The 17,811-nt window shown below is 41.6% G+C and overlaps 1 protein-coding gene across 1 annotated transcript in view; it reads right to left on the bottom strand.

The window, feature by feature from the left end:
- The window catches only part of PIK3AP1 (phosphoinositide-3-kinase adaptor protein 1), a 34,131-nt gene that overhangs the window by 15,430 nt on the left and 890 nt on the right, over positions 1 to 17,811 (bottom strand). The window contains exons 2-4 of the mRNA XM_064716254.1: positions 12,558 to 12,974; positions 1,921 to 2,069; positions 923 to 1,067 (exon numbers count right to left, since the gene is read on the bottom strand). Coding sequence (XP_064572324.1) covers positions 923 to 1,067; positions 1,921 to 2,069; positions 12,558 to 12,974 — 711 coding nt within the window. The remainder of the gene's footprint in view (positions 1 to 922; positions 1,068 to 1,920; positions 2,070 to 12,557; positions 12,975 to 17,811) is intronic.

Here is a 17,811-nt window from a genome sequence, read left to right as displayed (position 1 = left end):
AGTCTTTCCCTGTTAAGAACTTGGGATATTATGAAACCATTAATAACACAAAGGAATTAATTATTTCTCTTACTGTTAAAAAACTTCAGAGCTTACACTGTACACTCCATCAATGTGAAGGTCATGTTTATAATTCATAGTACAAGTTAGTTTTCAGGTCAGTGTTTATACTGTAAGACTTAAGACATTAAATTAAGCCCTTATATGTTCATGAGGTCACCTTCTTTAAAATCAACTCACTTCACTGACTTTAGGGTAGTTGCTTTAATGACTGTTAGTCTCTATTCTCAGAGAGAATGGCAGAATGACTCTTCAAGAGGAGAGACTAAGGTAGATTAAATAAAATAATGCTGGGAAATAATAGCAATCCTTAAGGCTCTGAAATGATTCTCTTAAAGTTCAGTGAACCTAAAGTTTAGGCAACCTTCACTTTTGTAAATGTAAATATTTAGAGTGACAGAACATATCTAAATTAAAAGCCAGAATAAATAGTCTCAGCTCTGATCACAGAGATCACTACACATTAAACACATGCCATTATAGTCATGTAATTATTTACTGGCACTTCCCTTCTCTCTTGGTGCCCTGCCAATACTAATAATGGTGGTGGTCATAACACACAGCTAAGTTCAAAGTGCTCTACAAGTCTGCAATGTGTTCTCAGAACTCCCAGCAAGGTGTTTCCACCCTGCAACCCTACTGCTGCAGAGGGGAAAACAGAGCCCACAAGCAGCAGTCTCTCTCAGTTCCTCATCAAAAGTATCACAGGTGAGAAAGCAAGTTCAAGATTTTCTGGACTCAAGTTTTTCTGCACTGCAATCTTTAACCTTATGCCCCTGGCACTTCTCAGGACAGGCAGGTTGAGATAGAAAGGCAGCAATAGGGAATGAAAGGGGAAAAAAAAAATCTCAGTTCATCTTACTTGGAGCCGTCACAGATATTGTGTACTCATTCTCCATCTCAGCCAGCACACGCACAGAGGATGCATTCTCTGGAGAAAATTCAACTTCAGTTTTCATTTCACCGTCTAGTTTACATTTCATGATAATATAAACTGTTGTCTGCACCTAAAACAAAAGGCATTACAACACAGAGGTTCAAAACAAAAACACTTACTTGGTTAAGTCCATTTTCTAGGGATTTTGTTCTCATTGCAACTAACACATCAATTATCACCTATCATTTTCACAGTTTTGATTTGTTTTCAGGAGCATCTTCCAGTCACAGACTAACTGGGCAGGTGGCTTCTGCTACAGCTTGCACCAGTATAGATACAAGCATTAAACTGATAGAACTCCAGATTTATTAGATAGATTTATAAACTGATTAGGGCTAGATTTATAAAATTATTTACTTTCAACTCTATCCATCTCTTCCCTTAAGCAGCACAGCCACATTCTAAACAGAAACAAAAGAAAGAATCTTGGACTCTTTCCATCTGAGGAGTTGCTATACTAAAAAGTGCTGCTTTTCAGACAAGAAGCCATGATCCAAGCTTTTCAGGGTCACTTGCAAGGCATGCACCAGTATTGTCATATTAGACTGGACACTGACTGTGGAGCTAATCTGTTCATTACAGTCATCTTACTCCACTTGCCAGCAGAGCAGAGGAAGGGAAGAGTGTGAACCTGTCTCACAGCACCCAAGTCAAGCAGCCATGTTAAAGGGGCAGTCATTAAGTGACAGCACAGCCTAGGCACTGACAGCACTAAGCTCTGCACCAACTGTCACCAAGCTACTCTGGGCCTAGGCAGCCAAGTCCATGAAACAGGAGACATGGAGGACAGGGGGCTGAGCAGGAAGGTGACAGAAGAATTCAGGACTAATTTGCAGGCCTGTAAAGCTGAACATTACAAAGCAGCATAGTGGGCTGCAGCAGCTCACAGTAAGGACACAGCCCAAGGAGTGGACATACAGTACCCCACATTGTATGCGGCTGGGCTGCACCACTGGACAGTCCCCAGTGCTCCTGGATGATCCATGTTCTTCACTCATGGCAAGTCTGTGGGAGTCAGCTGGATTCTTCTCGTCTTCTGTTTCTGTATCAGTCACAGAGTCACAGCCTGAGTCTAAAATAAAGTATAGAGAGTCCTGTTGCCTCACTCCCCTTTGCTGAAAATGCTTATCACACCCATCCATCCTGAAAAACAGCTGTGAAGGTGGTGGGATGGAACTTGCTATTCCTCTCAAAGTAATGCTCAGAAAAGGGGATCTAGTTGAAGAAAGGGAAACTAGAGAGTTTCCTCTTTTTTTCCCCTTAAGAGGATTTGAGGAGGAAATTACCAAAGACATGAAATCAGTAGAGTAGCACTGAATACGCTTACGGAGCAAACAGTGGCACTCCGCTGAGCTGGATAGTCCCCCATGTTAAACAGGAAAATCAGCATGTGAATGTCTAATATTAGAATGATCAGCATCTGAACTCATCTGACTCAAGCAGCACTCTGATATACTCTAAGAATGGCAGCAGCCTTTAGTCTTACTTTCCTAAAATAAAACATGAAAACCATGTTTTATTTGTCATGTTTGTCATTTCAGTAGCATCTTTAGTTTTCTTAGTGCTGCTTACCCCAACTTCCCAACTTTGATTATTGCATCAAAAAATAAAACATGAAGCAGTAGTCTGAAGGGGTTCTGTTCCTTGGGCAAGAACCATAAGCTCCAGTATCTACACAAGAGTGAAATTGAAACCTTTGCATTGAAAAGTAACAGCACTTTACCTAAACAGAATCAAGAGCAGAATTAACACATGTAAGCCAACAATATGTGTGTACAAAACAATGTTCTCACTCTCATTTCCCAAAACCAGCATGGATATTGATAGAAGTGCAAACAAACTGAATTGATACCACTGGCTGAAAAAAATTATCTGTCCCTGTCAGGAAATACTTTTCTCAGCTAGAGAAAGGAAACCAAAGACAATTACGTAGCTACTTCGTACAGGACACTTTTTTAGCCAGTTTCCACTTCTTGATTCACATGGTTCACACCATCCTCCCCCCATCTCCCAGAACACAAGGCAAAAGTCACTGACTCCACTTTGTCAGAAGACTATAATGACTTCTTAAACTATCCCCTGTGGTCAGAATTTCCCAAACTTTGTAATCCTGTGAATCAGTCAAGGATTTAAGACAACATTTTGGAATTTACATGTTATTTACTACTTAATAAAAAACCAAATCTGTAAAGAGTAGTACAAATTATTTACCAGATAAAATCTCAGACTTGGACAGTCATTGTTCTTATATTAGTAAGAAATATTCTATTTAAAATGCTCAATTCTGATGGGAAAGACATAAGTGAGAACTGGGCTGTCAAACCTATGGCATCCATGCAGTGAAGCTGCCAAGAATTTTACTCAGAATCCTCCAATCTTCAAGCACATCAATTTTCCACAAATCAAGAGAGACAAAATAATTATAGATTGGGCCACCATTAGGAGTTCAGATCCTCCTAGCTTCAAACTGAAGCTAGAAGCCAGTCAGACACTTTAATGTAGACACCTTCATAATTATTATTACCACCAAAGACAAACTTAAGATATTAGAAATGCTTTGTCACACAATTCTTTAAAAGGTATTTTCAATTCATTTAAATGGGATTTTAGGAATTATAAGAAATCAACCTCCTTGCTTTCAGAAGAGAAATTTTAAGCCACAAAACTTTAGCAAACTATTCAGGTGAAATTTTTTTCACAAATTTTGGTGCACACACACTTAACTAAGTATGGGAATCTCTCCACATGGTATAAAAGCCTACTCACATGAGTACAAGTACATTGCTGCATTAATGTTTGCTGTAGAAAGAAGAGAGCCAAAAATCTGCAGCTCTGAAGCTTAAATAAGGCATGACCACTAACACCAACATTTCTTAAACAAACCTAGAACAGTATATGTAATTGAGCAAACAGATTTTAATGCTGAACCAAATCTGAAGATTTGGCTAAGCAACTGCTTTGACACAAGGCTGAAGGCTGTACTGAAGGTGGTCTTTGCAATTTTCAGACTAACCCAAGTATTAGAAAATTAACTGAGGCATTATATTCCTTAACTCAGGGTTTCAATTTGTACTGTTCAAAGTCATCAGCTGCAAGAACCAGATACATTTTGGGAATCCTTCTCTTAGAGAAACATGGACTACTCCCACCTGGGAGTCCCAGGCTGTCCTGCTGCATAGAGGAGAAAAAGCACTGGTCCCACATCCTTCCCTTACACGATAGCTATCAATTCAGGTGTTTGGCATATGCAGAGCAAGATGCCATGCCTTCTGGGGAGAAGAGGCAACTGTTACTCAATTAGTGTCTCTGTAACCTCTGTTGGTTACTTCCAATATGACTAAGTCAGAAAGGGTTCACTAAGTTCACAGCAGATGAGAGACCCTCTTGCTCTACAGTAAGATATTGATGTTCCTGCAACATATGCACAAATGGACACTTGCCAGCATCCTGATCCTCAGGGCTTCATCCCCACCCAACACAGAACCATTAGTGTGTTAATTTTTACCTCACTTGGCCAACGTAATTTTTCAGAGAAAAATCAAACCAAAGCTATGGATCTCAGCTACAATATACACAGCAGGCAAGGATAAGAGGAGTGGCAAGGAGGGAACAAGCCCCCTAGCCTCTCTGCCTTAACAGTGTTATTTGATACTAGAAACCATTTAGCAAATAAAGAATAACTAGAGCTTTCAAGAAGTTCTGGCATTGCACTTCTGCATTCTTGTAACAGAGTTGACTGCCTGGAGGTCATGTGAACACAGAGCTGTTAGGTAATACAGGAAGAAGCACGCAGTGTTAATCAGTAATTGGATTAAAAGCTGAAGGAACAGGCATTCAGTTCAGGTATGAATTATTCATCTGTTTTTTCATTCAGAAAATACTGAAATTGCAAAGTACCAAATTCCCACACCAGCAGTGAGGTGATCCTATGATTCATGTTGAAGTTCCAGTCATGTGCTAGTGACTGACTCATGAACATGCAAGGTCTGGAAGAGGAAACCATCCCATAACACTTGATAATATCCATGCTCTAAAGCACTGTTAGAGCAGGTTTCCCACCCACTAAGATACTTGAGTAATGACAACCCATTTGCATACACAGACTCAGCAGTTATAACACTGCAATTACGGTCTAGAGAGGCCATCACTGAGAAGAGCAACAGACTTATTAAAGTTAAGTGAATACCTGAATTAAGCTTTGCCATGAGCACGTGCTGTAGGTCAACACTCATAGTTATAAGAGGTTCTCCTTTTCTGCTCCCTTTGAAACAAAGGCTCCCTCAGGCCTCACTTGACGGTCTGTGAAACATTTGTGAGAATAGCAGCAAGGGGAGGAGATGTGGTCCAAGAAACCCAACCACATTTCCCCTTGAAGAAGGTGCACCCCTCCAGGATGCATCAGCAGCTGAGCTGCAGAGAGCAGCCTCATGTTCTTCTTGCCTGCTCTGCTGGGCCCCCTGCACAGCTGTCCTGCAGACACTCAGCCCAGGGAAAAGCCCAGGGGAAACACGTGTGAACATGTGCTTCAAGAGCCATTTAGCAGCTTTAGAAACTGCCATGAAGCAGCCAGCTATTTTGACCTGCTGCTGCAGAGCACACAGCTCTCCCTATCATCCATTTCCTCCTGGCGAAGCTGGCGGGCTATCGGCATGGAGCTGACAGCTGTGGTTTCTCACAAGTCAGCCCTCACACCAGAGGACATGTGAATGCTTGGAAGAAGTCAGCAGTCTGTCCAGAGCACTCTGTCACCCAGATATTAATGCTAATGCCACAACTGGGCAACAGCTTGTCTCAAGTTCCGTGTGGGCAGACCAGCCCCTCGCTGACATCTGCAAACACCTCCCACGCTGTCCATCAACCAGTTGAGACAATCAGCTCTCACAAGGCCTCACTATGCTTAGAGCAAGAGGGAAGACCCTAAAAGAGAGCTCCTGCTTTCACCTGAAGCTTGCAACTGGCCAGTATCCTTTCCCAAGTGCTTGTAAGTCTCCCAGAGCAACGACAGCTACATTTGCAAGAAACAGACAAAGTACTGACAAGTAGTTGGGGAAAGCAGGGAAAGTTATCTCTCATCATGCTAACATCAGAGCCCCTGCTTCACCAAGGAGATAAACGCGCATCAGAGCAAAATCTTGTGATAAACCCTCAGAACTGGGCGATACTGTAGCAACACTTCCCGTTTCAACTGAGCGGAGAGAAGCGTGCAGAAAAACAGCAGTGTGAAAAACAAAACACAGAAATTTAGGACTTTGTAAAACTGTCCATGCAGAACAAAAAATGTATGCGACATCTCTCCCTTCTCTCCAAACCCCTCACCCCAAGCAGCTCATCTACAAGCACAGCACCTACAAACAGATTTTCAATTCTACGAAGAGCAGAGTCATGTTTCACATGTCGTGCAAAGTTTGAAACTACAATGAACTATTTCTCATCCTCCATCAAGGAAACAAGGTATAGTTGACTGTCAAGTTTTACTAAGGTTCCTCCAGGTCTAGCAGTCAATTTGTGACTGGATCAGGTGTATAAACCAAAAGAACTAGCTGGGGTGCACAGGAACAGGACAGAGATGGGGAAGACATTGAGGAAGAAGCAGGGTTCTGGCTACCCAGACAACAGACATTGTGTACGTGACCAAAATCTCAAGCAAGAGAGGCTGGAATAGTTCACTTCCACTACTTCTGGCAGAAAGAGACAACACACACTGACAAGGCATATGCACACCTCTTACGAGTCTCAAGGGTGCCAAGAACCACACGATATCCATCACTGATTCAGGCCTTCCTGAGAAGCCACAGGTAAGAAACATGAACATCCAGACTGCTAATTCATTATCTCCTCTTGCAGTACCTCCTTGCTTCAATTTAAGTGCAATGTGTAACGCTTGCATGACAGAAAAGACAATCCCCATAAAAGCCAACAAACCTGGAACTCCATCTCAGAGAGCTGGGCAGCAATTTGGAAACATCCCACCAGTCACTGTTTGACTGAACATGTGGTTCTATAAGTAGCTCCAGTAGATCTAATATCACATTACTACTGCAAGGGCAGCCATGCCTTGCCTCTCCTTCAAATAATTTCTCTTGGAATACCGCCCTTGTAGTCCAACACCACACCCAATCAGACAGATGAAAGGTGGAAAATGAGGCAGACACTCTTTTGCAGCACTTCATGCTAAGGTCAGCCTATGCCACTGGTCAAACTTCCCCATGGGAAACTCAAGATACACTGTTATTTTCAAGTCACTTTTGAAAAACATGTCAAAAGTTTTCTGAGGTAATAACAAACAGCCATAAAAATCTTACAAAATGCAATCAGGGAAGTAAAACAACTGTCTAAGAACACACAAAGGATCTGTGAAATAACCTAAACTCTGTTCCATACATCTCTCCAGACCTGCTCTCCAAAGCATCTTTTTCTTGACAACATACTTCTACTGAGATTTTCAGAAATGACTTCAGCTGCTCCAGACTTGAATATGATCAATGATGGCCACTGGGCTCTTACTTTAAGCAAGTATCTTAAAGCCTTGCAGTTCTCATTCGCAGATACCTAGAATTAGTCTGAGACCATAAAGCAACCTGTGAGGAGATTGTCAGAACCACAAGCCACAGAGAAATACGCTTAGTATTTACAAGGTGCATAAAGACTATAACAGCCTAAAATTCTTAACCACAACAGTTTGTCCTTTACTATTTCTGGGCTATCACTGTCTCTATTTAGAAAGCTAATATGCACCTATGCTAGCACTGCTTGAATTTTATAATGCCATGAAAGAAAACCCATGATGTGTTTTTATGTAAATAAACTGGGACTTTATGAAACACCTTGATGACAAACAATCAATTCTGCAGCTGCGAAGATTATTTTAACTGCTTGACCCCATATGCTACAGATGGATAAGAACATCCACTCATTTCTCTCAGAGAACTCTCAGTACCACTTGGGAGCTTAGTTAAGGTTTCTCCAATTGCTTTAAGCAGCTCTCTAAAGTGTCTGATTTTCCAGCATCAGTCATGCATACCCATGCACAGAGAGGCATGCAACCAGCACGTTCTCTCAACCTGAACTCCTGTGCAAGACGTCACAGTTTCCTCTCCTTGACAGGCAGTGAGAACCAGCCAGGCTGCTGAGCTGCCATATAACAAAGCAGGCTCTCATTTGCACCCAGAGGCTGACTAATAGCTCACCCACTCCTCTGCAGTGAGCAGGGTCAAAGAACCACATCTTATGTTTGAACAAGATAGAACAGAGAAAAATATTGCTTTAAGAATTCATTTAATTTTACCCCTTCAAAGAGGAGGGAGAGAGAACTGCATGCTACCACCTCACATCTTCGAGACCAATCAGCTGGCAGAAGTCAATGCTGGATGTAATTAGCTGAGATAGAACTACTCAGAACATATTCCTCTACAGAGCACTGAGAGTGGAGAAGTAAACACCACATGATAGTTCCCATCAAGTTTAAAAATACTTTGTGAATTTAGGTCTCTAGCCCTAAATGGCAGCTATTAGCAAAAGTAAACAAATAAATCAAGTAATTACAGAAACAAAAAGCTGTAAGGAATCTCACATGTACTACAACTTCACCTATCTGGGTTGAGAACATCTGTCCAACATGACCTTAAATTCTGAGTAGCTTATTCCAAGGTTTATCTTTACAGCTTGAGTCCAGCACAGGACCATAAAGATGATTAAGGAACCACAGCATCTTCCATAAGAGGAGAGGCTGCAAGAGCTGGAACTCTGCAGCCTGGGGAAAAGAAGACTCAGGGGAATCTTATATGGACAAGATAGCAGAAAATGAAAAAGAGGGAGCCAGACTTTTCCATAGTACTCACTGACAGGAAAAGAGGCAATGTGCACAAACTAAAATGCATGAAGTTCCATTCTGAACACAAGAAAACATTTTGTTACTCTTGAGGGTGGTCAAACATTGAAACAGGTTGCTCAGAGAGGCTGTGAAGTGCTGCAGTCTCCACCTGCAGAGACATTCAAAACCCAACTAGAAATGGTTTTGGGCAACCTGCTTTATTTAACCATGCTTGAGCAGAAAGTTTAGATGATATCAAGAGGTCCCTTCCAACCTGAATATGATCTCAAGTCTCATCTGTGGTTTCATCAGTGCAACAGAAGAAAGCCAGAAATTCAATTCAATTCCTTGACATGAACAGGAGGAAGAATTATACAGCTTATGTGGTTCTTATGCCATTTCCCTCTCAAAAAAGCTTTCTACCATGGTCTCTGGCATCTGTTAATGAGCTCCTCTGAAAGTGGCATAACATTTCAGCTCTTCCTGACCTACAAAGTTAAAAAAAGTTCTCATCTTCCTTCTACTAGCCCAAGGCCCTCCATCTTCACCATATGTTTCCTTACACTGACTTCTGACCCTCTTACTTCACAAAAAGTTTGTTGGTACTCATCTTTCATTCTTGTCTCTTCCAGTGCACAAGAGCTCTGCTCAGCCAAGGCTGTGCTTGTCCTCCAGCAGCACAGTTCACTGCTGCTGTCATATTCAATTACCACCTCAGCCATCTCAGGCACATGTGGACATCCCCGTGTTTTTACCCACAAGAGATGGCTTGGATGCAGAGAGCTCAAAGCCACTGATGAATTAGTAAATGCTTTGGAAACATCAGCTTTTCAAGTGGGAAATTTGAAATGTTTCAAAGCAACATAGGTAGGGACAAATACCCTGAAGCAATTGAAATGTCACAGGAGCTTTGAGAACACATGAGGAAGAGAAAGATCACTGCCTCAGACTGTGCCTCAGACTCCCAGCTGCTCAATGCACAGCACAGCTGTCACAGGCCAGGCAGCAGCTGGTCACTGCACCCTGCTGGACCTGAGCTGCTGTGTACAGACATCCTGAACAAGATTGTTTAACCTGGAGAAAATGAGACTCAGGGGGAACTTTCTGCTTCCTACAACTACCAGAGAGGAGGCTGTAGACTCTCTCAGGTAACATGCAACAGGACAAGAAAGAGTTTCAAGTTGCTTCAGGGGAAGCTTAGATTGGATACTATGAAAAATTTCTTCACTGAAAGGGTGGTTGAACACCAGAACAGGCTGCCCAGGCAAGTGCTGGGATCACCATGCCTGGAACTGTTCAAGAAAACACATAGATGTGGTATTGAAGGACATGGTTTAGTGGTACACATAGCAGTGTTAGGTTAGTAGTTGGACTCCATCTTGAAAATCTTGTCCACCCATAATAATTCTATGATTTCTATCACCTTAGCACAGTTATTGCATAGTCTGAAAAAACTTCACCACAGATAAGAGGAGTACCTGCAAATGCAAACCTTCATGTGCTCTGTAGTTTTCCCAGAATTGAGAAACTTTAGAAGTAAAAATACCACATCTACAAGAGAGCAAGAGGCAGCATCAGCACACAGTTGTCAACAAGGCTAGATAAATGTTTCCTCATTTCTGAATTTCTACTAAAATAATAAAAATTAACATAAGTTTCAGCATGTGGTGTCTGGGTGCCATAGTCCCATGATGCCCTAAACACCAACAGCTGTGCTAGAGGCAACAGCACAGCCTGCACAGGGCCAGTGTGCAGCCTCTGGAGAAGAATTTGCCCTGACTGCATCCTGCAGCCCTGTACCAGGCCTCACTAGCTCAGGAGTCAGCAATTTCAAAGCTGAAGCAGAGTAATTTTAGCATCAGGCCTAGTTTTGATGCTGCTGTTAGAAGTACAGGTGAGTGCATGTGAAGAACTTCCCAGAGGAAGACACCCAGACCCAAACAATTTCAAATATGGTCATGAACTTTCTCTGCTAAGTGCTGTAAGAATTAAGGGCTGCCTTAATCAGGAAAAATTCAAATTTAACTAAGACCAGAGCAGAGGCTGTGGTTCTCTGTGGGAGAGGTCTGCTGTCACAAATATTTTAAGTTACTCATGCTGCAACCAAATCATGCAGCAGATTTTTTTTTTACCAGCCAAGAAGAAAGTTTTCACAGTTTCAACCAAAAAAAGAACTATGTACACCTGGGGCTGTCTTCAGAGGAAACATCAGAACATTTGCATTTGAGGCCATTCACAGAACTTGTATAGAAGCACACAATAGAAGAGGTTAGAGTCATTTTTTCCCCACACAGAAGTAGGATCTGATACATTAATCCAAATACTTTGGCCATGAAAGCAGCCCACCTTAAATAGGTTCTTCCTTCACAAGAACCACAGTGACAGCAGATGGCTCACCTTTGCAACTGCTCTGATTTGCACAAACCAAAAACTTGACATGGCATGCAGGTGACAGCCACATCAGCTATGACTGCCATAACAGTAACCAAAGCCCAGAAATTCTGAATCTTTGTGTACCAAACTGTCTGGAACACGTTACAGAAAATGAATTTAGTTTTACATCATTTTTTTTTCTCCCAGTCAAGTGTTTTCTAGATATGCTGAAATCAGTTTGAGATCAATGTATGCTTATTAAAGTGAGAAAACAGAAAACAAGCTGATTTTTTTTTTTTGTCATGTAGAAACAGCAATAATAGTCCCAAGCCCAAACTCCCTTTCAGAACACCTACATAAAGCCAAGCACAGCTTGTTTCAGCCCATGCTAACTTGCAGCACAGGTACAGAAGGACTTTAGAAGTGAGAAGTCAGACTCCAGAGCCTTTATGCACACAACATTAGACACACTGCCTCACTTATGCCATGGAATAGAGATAAATCTTAAGCCAAGATGCAACCACAGGATTCCAGTCCTGCTGAGGCTGACAAAGAACACTATAACCCTACCTATGGCAATGCCATAAAAATACCCAGGCCACCACGACTGCCCAGAGCTCTCCACCTTCATTTCAACAGAAACCATGAGAAAGTAATTCTACACATTCTTCTAGAGTTTAGGAAAATTTGGAATCAATTAAAACCCAGTATATTGGGTTTGTGTGGTCTCCAGCTCTTAATACTTCTCTGCTAGTAAGTACTCTACATTAGTTACAAGGGGATCACCTTCAGACTGGCTGGGTTATTTTTAAGGCCACCAGTGGAATTCTTCATTAATCTCTGCCTTTTCATCACAGATAACAAAGTGATCTGCTGCCAGTATGGTTACATCTTTGATTTTAGGCCCAATGTTAAAGAACACATACTAGACTTTATTTTGGTTCTGGTACGACAGAAACAAGTCTGAAGAAAAAGATAATCCTTTTCCCTAAAATAAATTTTAAAAAGACAATTTTCCATTGATTTGGGTCAATAAACTACAGAATACAATATTTACAGACAGAATTTTAAATATAGAAAGTCTTCATTTTCAATTTGCTTCAAAAGCAGCCACCCAAGACAACCTCAAATTCAGAAGTTCTCTGTGAATTGCTGGTATTAGGGACCAACTGACCAGGCATATTGCTGCTGAATTAGGGACCAACCAACCAGGCATAGAAAAATTTGCTTGCATAACTTTCTTATTTACAAGAGTTGGACAATTTGCTTTAGTTTGCTCTTTAAGTAAAGCACTTTACCAGTGTAAAAATAAGAATAAACAGCACCACATATCGCCCTCCTCCAAGAAGAAAGCACAGCTCCTAGCTATGGTCTTACCTTCTGAAATAGCCCTCTCAACAGCTGCAAGGTAAGCATCAGGCTCATCATCATTTGTGAGTTCTTGCCACTGATCCCAGTCCTTGAAAAAGGTCAAAAAGTCATCACAGTCCGTAACACCACAGAACAGCTTGACCACTTTGCACGGGGGCCATAAAGCTTCCTGAAGGCTCTGCTGGATGTGAGGAATGTAAAAACTGTGCACCAGCTCAGCAGAAAGCAGAAGGACGATACTCCGACTCCTGCTGAAGAGGTGCAGCTCCTGCTGGGAGATGGCAGAGCTGTCCTGCAGCCGGTAGCTCAGGATGCGCTGCTTTCCCACTCGCCAAGTAAAGAGGAAGAGGTTCTGCAGGTACTGGCACCATTCAGCGGCGTCACCTGCATACACAATCAGCACATCATATTCTCCAGGGGCTCCTGTACAGGTGCGAGATGATCACAAGAGAAAGGATTAAATTCAAACCATGAACTCACCCACAGCTTTGGAACACAAAGCCCCACAGCACTGTCTCTAATTCCCATCAGAAGCTACAAAGCATTTCAAAAAAACAGTAGCTCTATCTAAAGTGAGGTGTTCACTGCCACAAAGCAACTCTAAGGATGAATTAACTCCTAGTTGCATCTACTCCACTAAATTTAAGTAGTTTTTTCATTCTTAAAAATGAAAAAAATTAAAATGGTCTTCCTATAAAGGAGAGCATTCCCTATGTAGTTTCAAGAGAAAAAAACTACGCAGAGATTTACAGATTTAAAGCATTCTGATAAGGAAAAAAAAAGCCACAAAAACCAGACCTTCAGAACAAACTAGCTTGAAAAGGGGAGTTCACTCTCACAAGAAAAGTTAAAATCATTTTAGGCAATTATATGGTCTCTGCAACGCAACTGCAGATCATTACATGCCCAAGCAGACACCAAAAATAACAGCACACCTAAAATAACAAATGAGGTCACACAACGCCTACAGGAAGTCACTATGGCCCCCGTGGTGTTAGATATTTGCTCTCTTTGCAGCAGAAAGCAAACTGCCTGAAAAGCATGCATGCAACTGAGGGAACATCAGCCCCAGTGCTTGCACCACAGCCACTCTGTCCTTCAGGCCTCAGACATTCCACAGGGCTGTGTTAGAGTCCTTCCTCAAAATTGCCATCAAAAGCTTTCCCAACCATTTTTAGAGTGACAAAAATTCCCTCCCTTTAGAGGGAAAGAACTAATACAATGGTGGTGGCCATAAGACAGGCCAAAATATGCCCACCAAAGTTGACTTCTTCCACAATTCTCTAGAGACAGCTTCTACCTACAGACTCATGCATTTCAGTGCTCTGGCACAAAAATATTAACAGCTTGCTAAGAGTAGATGCAAATTCAACCAGTGTGACATGATGCAGTGCTCTCCCACCAAGCTCAAGGAAGCTTTTAAGTCTAAATTTAATTTTTCTATTTACTAATGAAAAAGTTTCCTCAAAATTGAAGTTTATAGCTCAGGTCCACAGTAAATTTCAGAGCTGAGCATTTAAAGTCTTGTTAACAAATTGTCACTAATTCCAGTTTGACTATTTAAATGTCAACATTTTCATCTGCATCATGATGCAAGCAAAGGCAATTTTTTCCAATTAAAGCAGAGAGCAATGCCTAAAATTTGGCAGCCAAAAAGAGCATCTGCAGAGTGAATTTACCTGAAGATGACAGTTTAACAGTCACCTTAGAAAAATTCAACCAAAATTGCACAGACTCCAAAGACTTGGCTCCATCACCTTCCCCAGAACCTTCATTATGAAATTAAGGCAGAAACAATGTCTAAGCTGAGGGACCCCAGCCCTAAACTATACAATTAACAGCTTTAAACAGCAGCTCAGCAGAAGTGGTGCAACTGAGAAGAATGGAGATGTGCTCAGTGCTTGACCAACAGCGTTCCAGTTACCTGCATAAATAAGGAAGTCTCTAGCAGTGGAAGGATGATCTCCTACCTATGGAGAACGTGGCCAGGGCAGTACTGACACAGTCACTAGGACAGCTGCATGTTTGGGAATGAATACAGAACCACAGATGGAGGCTTGTAGGAGACAACATTCCCAAAGGAGAGGATCCAGCAAACTCAAAGTGGAGTCCTCGGGACTCAAAACCTTGGGGTCTTTAACCGAAGAGTGCAGAACTGTGGTGAAATAAGATGGCTTTCACACCAGTGAACACACTCCCATGGCCAACATATCACTGATGGTGGCTGAACACCACCAGGCAAAACCAACAGAATTACATGAGCAAAAACATGAAAACCAAGCAGAATTCAAGTTTTATTCTAGAAAGGGAGATATACCACAGACTTCTGCTTCCACTGCGCTGGGCTGATTTGCATGCAGGACAGTGGGAAAGGACAGCACAACTGTCTGCTGAGAATGGAGCCCACGCATTGCGCCTCGGCCAGATAAGCCCAACCTCAACAGATGAGGAGACCACACAATGACTCTCTGAGGTGTGCCCAAAGCTCTCAAAGTCCTACCCTGGTGCTCTCTGCTCTGGCAGCAGCCCCACCTCCAGTCTCTGGAAGAATTAGTAGTGGCCTCCTGGGCACTTTAACATTCTATAAAATGGAACAACTAATCCTGCCATTCACTTGAGGAAGCACAATCACACAGCTTCCACAGCTCCCCTTGTGAGCCAACACGCCCTTCTCCAGGCTTTCAATGAAAGTAAGCAGCTGTGCTTGGAGACAGAGTGGAAGAGCCACTGACTTTAAACAAGCCTTGCACTGCAGGGGCACTAAGTATGCAAGAATCCCTCCCTTCTCTGCTAGGTAGATAAAGGATGCAAACTGGACAGACTCACTGCAAATTCCCTGCCAGTGCAGGGCAACCTTTGCATCCAGCAGGAAGGAACTTCCTCTGGTGTTCAGGAAAGGTGTTGATTTCCCAGCTAGCACCGCTCTACAAGAACACCATTCCCTTAACAGAGCTGCACCAGCTCCCCTCAGGCCTTCTTCCCTCAGCTCCTACAGCCTTTTACACACATGCAATCAACTGAGGAGCAATGCTGCTAAAACGAGAACTGAGAAATAAAATTACTGACTCCACATGTAGAGCACAAGTAACGCTCCATGTCCATAAGCAAAAATACTGGAAGTGGGTCTTGCAGAGCTAAATAAGCTGAAGTCAGCATTGGGACTGTTTAAAAAATTCCCCAAAAATCTAGAAATAACTTCAATTGCAACATTCTCCTTTAAAAGAAGAATGACTCAGGACTCTCCTTCCTGGACAATGCTATTATTTGTCTAACCAAATAGCTGCTTTTGCAGCACTAACTACTGTCCAGTCCTCAGGGAACCATGTAAAAAGAACACAGAACATTTCAGGGAGGTTTTTCACAATTCCTCAAACATCAGAAAAACTCAAGAGAATACAGTTCAAAACATAATGTATACTCTGCCTCTCATAAGCATATAGGGAAATCCTTTGGTGAACACCAAACATTTTATTTCCTTAAACCCTGCCCTTAGATAGATGGTTTGACAATGCTTTTGACAGATTGGTTTCGGGAAAGTCTTCAGTTAAAGAAAGAAATATATGAACACTATATAAAACAGCAAGATGAAGAAAAATGGTTGGCTGGTGCAAGTCTATCTTTCACACTCTCAAGTGTGATCTAGTTTAAATTTTAACAATACCTTGTTACTGGATTACTAAGCTTAGAGTATTAAAAATACTTTTGCCTCTGTTTACAAAATGTTAGCATTATTAACAATACTGCAGGGCATGTTCATTTACTTCATAGAAAATCGTAAAGGCACAGTTCTGTTGTAGTTTGCAGTGATAAACCATAACCTTTGGAATGCTTTCCAGCTGTAACTGCCTCTCCAGTGTTAAACTGCACCCTTCACTACACAGCAACGATAACAAACTGATGAGATTACAAACCAGTACCATAGAAATGCCTAAGACCTATAATTGAAGTGTAAGCCCCACAAATTAAACAGCACAAATACTGATAGAAAGCTTTCCCTAGCTCACAAACCACACATAGAATGGAAGAGGATGAAACAATTCAGTAAAAATCACATATGCTCATGGCAAGCATAGAGAAGTATGCATGACCATGTCATGTCTTCACAGTCTCTCTCTGAGAAGCAAACAAATCAGGCTCATATCCAGACTATATCTGCACGTAGTGAGGTGATAATCTTTAGGCTCAGCCCAAACATGTGATAGTGGCTTATGGCCATATCATTAGGTTCTGATTACCACTGAAATAGCTAAACAATTCTGTGGGAAGCTGGCATATCAGCTCTGGGTAAAACTACATCTTACATTATCCACTGTTATTATCTATTATTTCATTCCATAAGCCAAAAGGTTTGACCCTTTTTCAATTTACAGATCATAAACTTTTCCATTGTACTTGTGGGCCCCATAAAGAATATCCAGGGTTTGCAGTAATACAAAACTTTTCTCTGTCATCTTTTACATACCTCTCATAAGTAGACCATGATTTCTCCAGACCAGGAGACAATCCATGATTGTCCACAGACCAGGTTAAAAAACTGAGACTAAATCCTTCATTCCAACTCAGAGGACCATATGCAGTGGCAAACAATTTATTTTCATCTGCCAGAAAAAAATCCATCTCCAATTCTGACTACATGAGAAAGGCACTACGTAACCTGTTGCAGTGTGATTTGTGATTCATGTGTATGGAGCATACAGAAATAATACTGTCCAAAACAACAATCCTTGATAGATGGGAATTCGCTCTTCATGAGAGACAACTGTCCATGGTATAAAGGAAACGCAACTCAAAGAGTCTTAATAATTAACTTCTTAAAAGAGAGAGCACTTCCAGGAAGTGATAGAAACTGCTGGTGGGCCGTTAAGAGAAGTCCTCAGCACCTTCCACATTTCAGTATGTGAAGTGTGTGTATTTAAGTGATGTATGATGAAATACATGCATTCTCTGCATGCACGGAATGCACAGTAATGGTGATCACATGAGACTTCTTACCTTGACTGGAACAGAAAATCTTCACTTTAAATAAAATGCTGTAAACAAGCAAAAGGAAATAACAGAATCAAAGCAGACAAAATTTCTGCAAACCAAACTCCACAGAGAAGAACAAGAGATTTGCATTACGATACGTTAATCTAAAGTTGTTCTCTTTTTAAGGGTCTGTGTGAAATCACCTTCTGTTTATAAAGAGAAAAGTAGTTTTGCCCACAAGTCTCCTGAGGCCTCCATTTAGCTTATTTTTACTTCACAAGGAGATATGGGT

This window comes from Zonotrichia leucophrys, chromosome 6, assembly GCF_028769735.1.
Source record: "Zonotrichia leucophrys gambelii isolate GWCS_2022_RI chromosome 6, RI_Zleu_2.0, whole genome shotgun sequence".
NCBI lineage: Eukaryota > Metazoa > Chordata > Aves > Passeriformes > Passerellidae > Zonotrichia > Zonotrichia leucophrys.
This window is presented reverse-complemented; position numbering and strand designations above follow the sequence as displayed.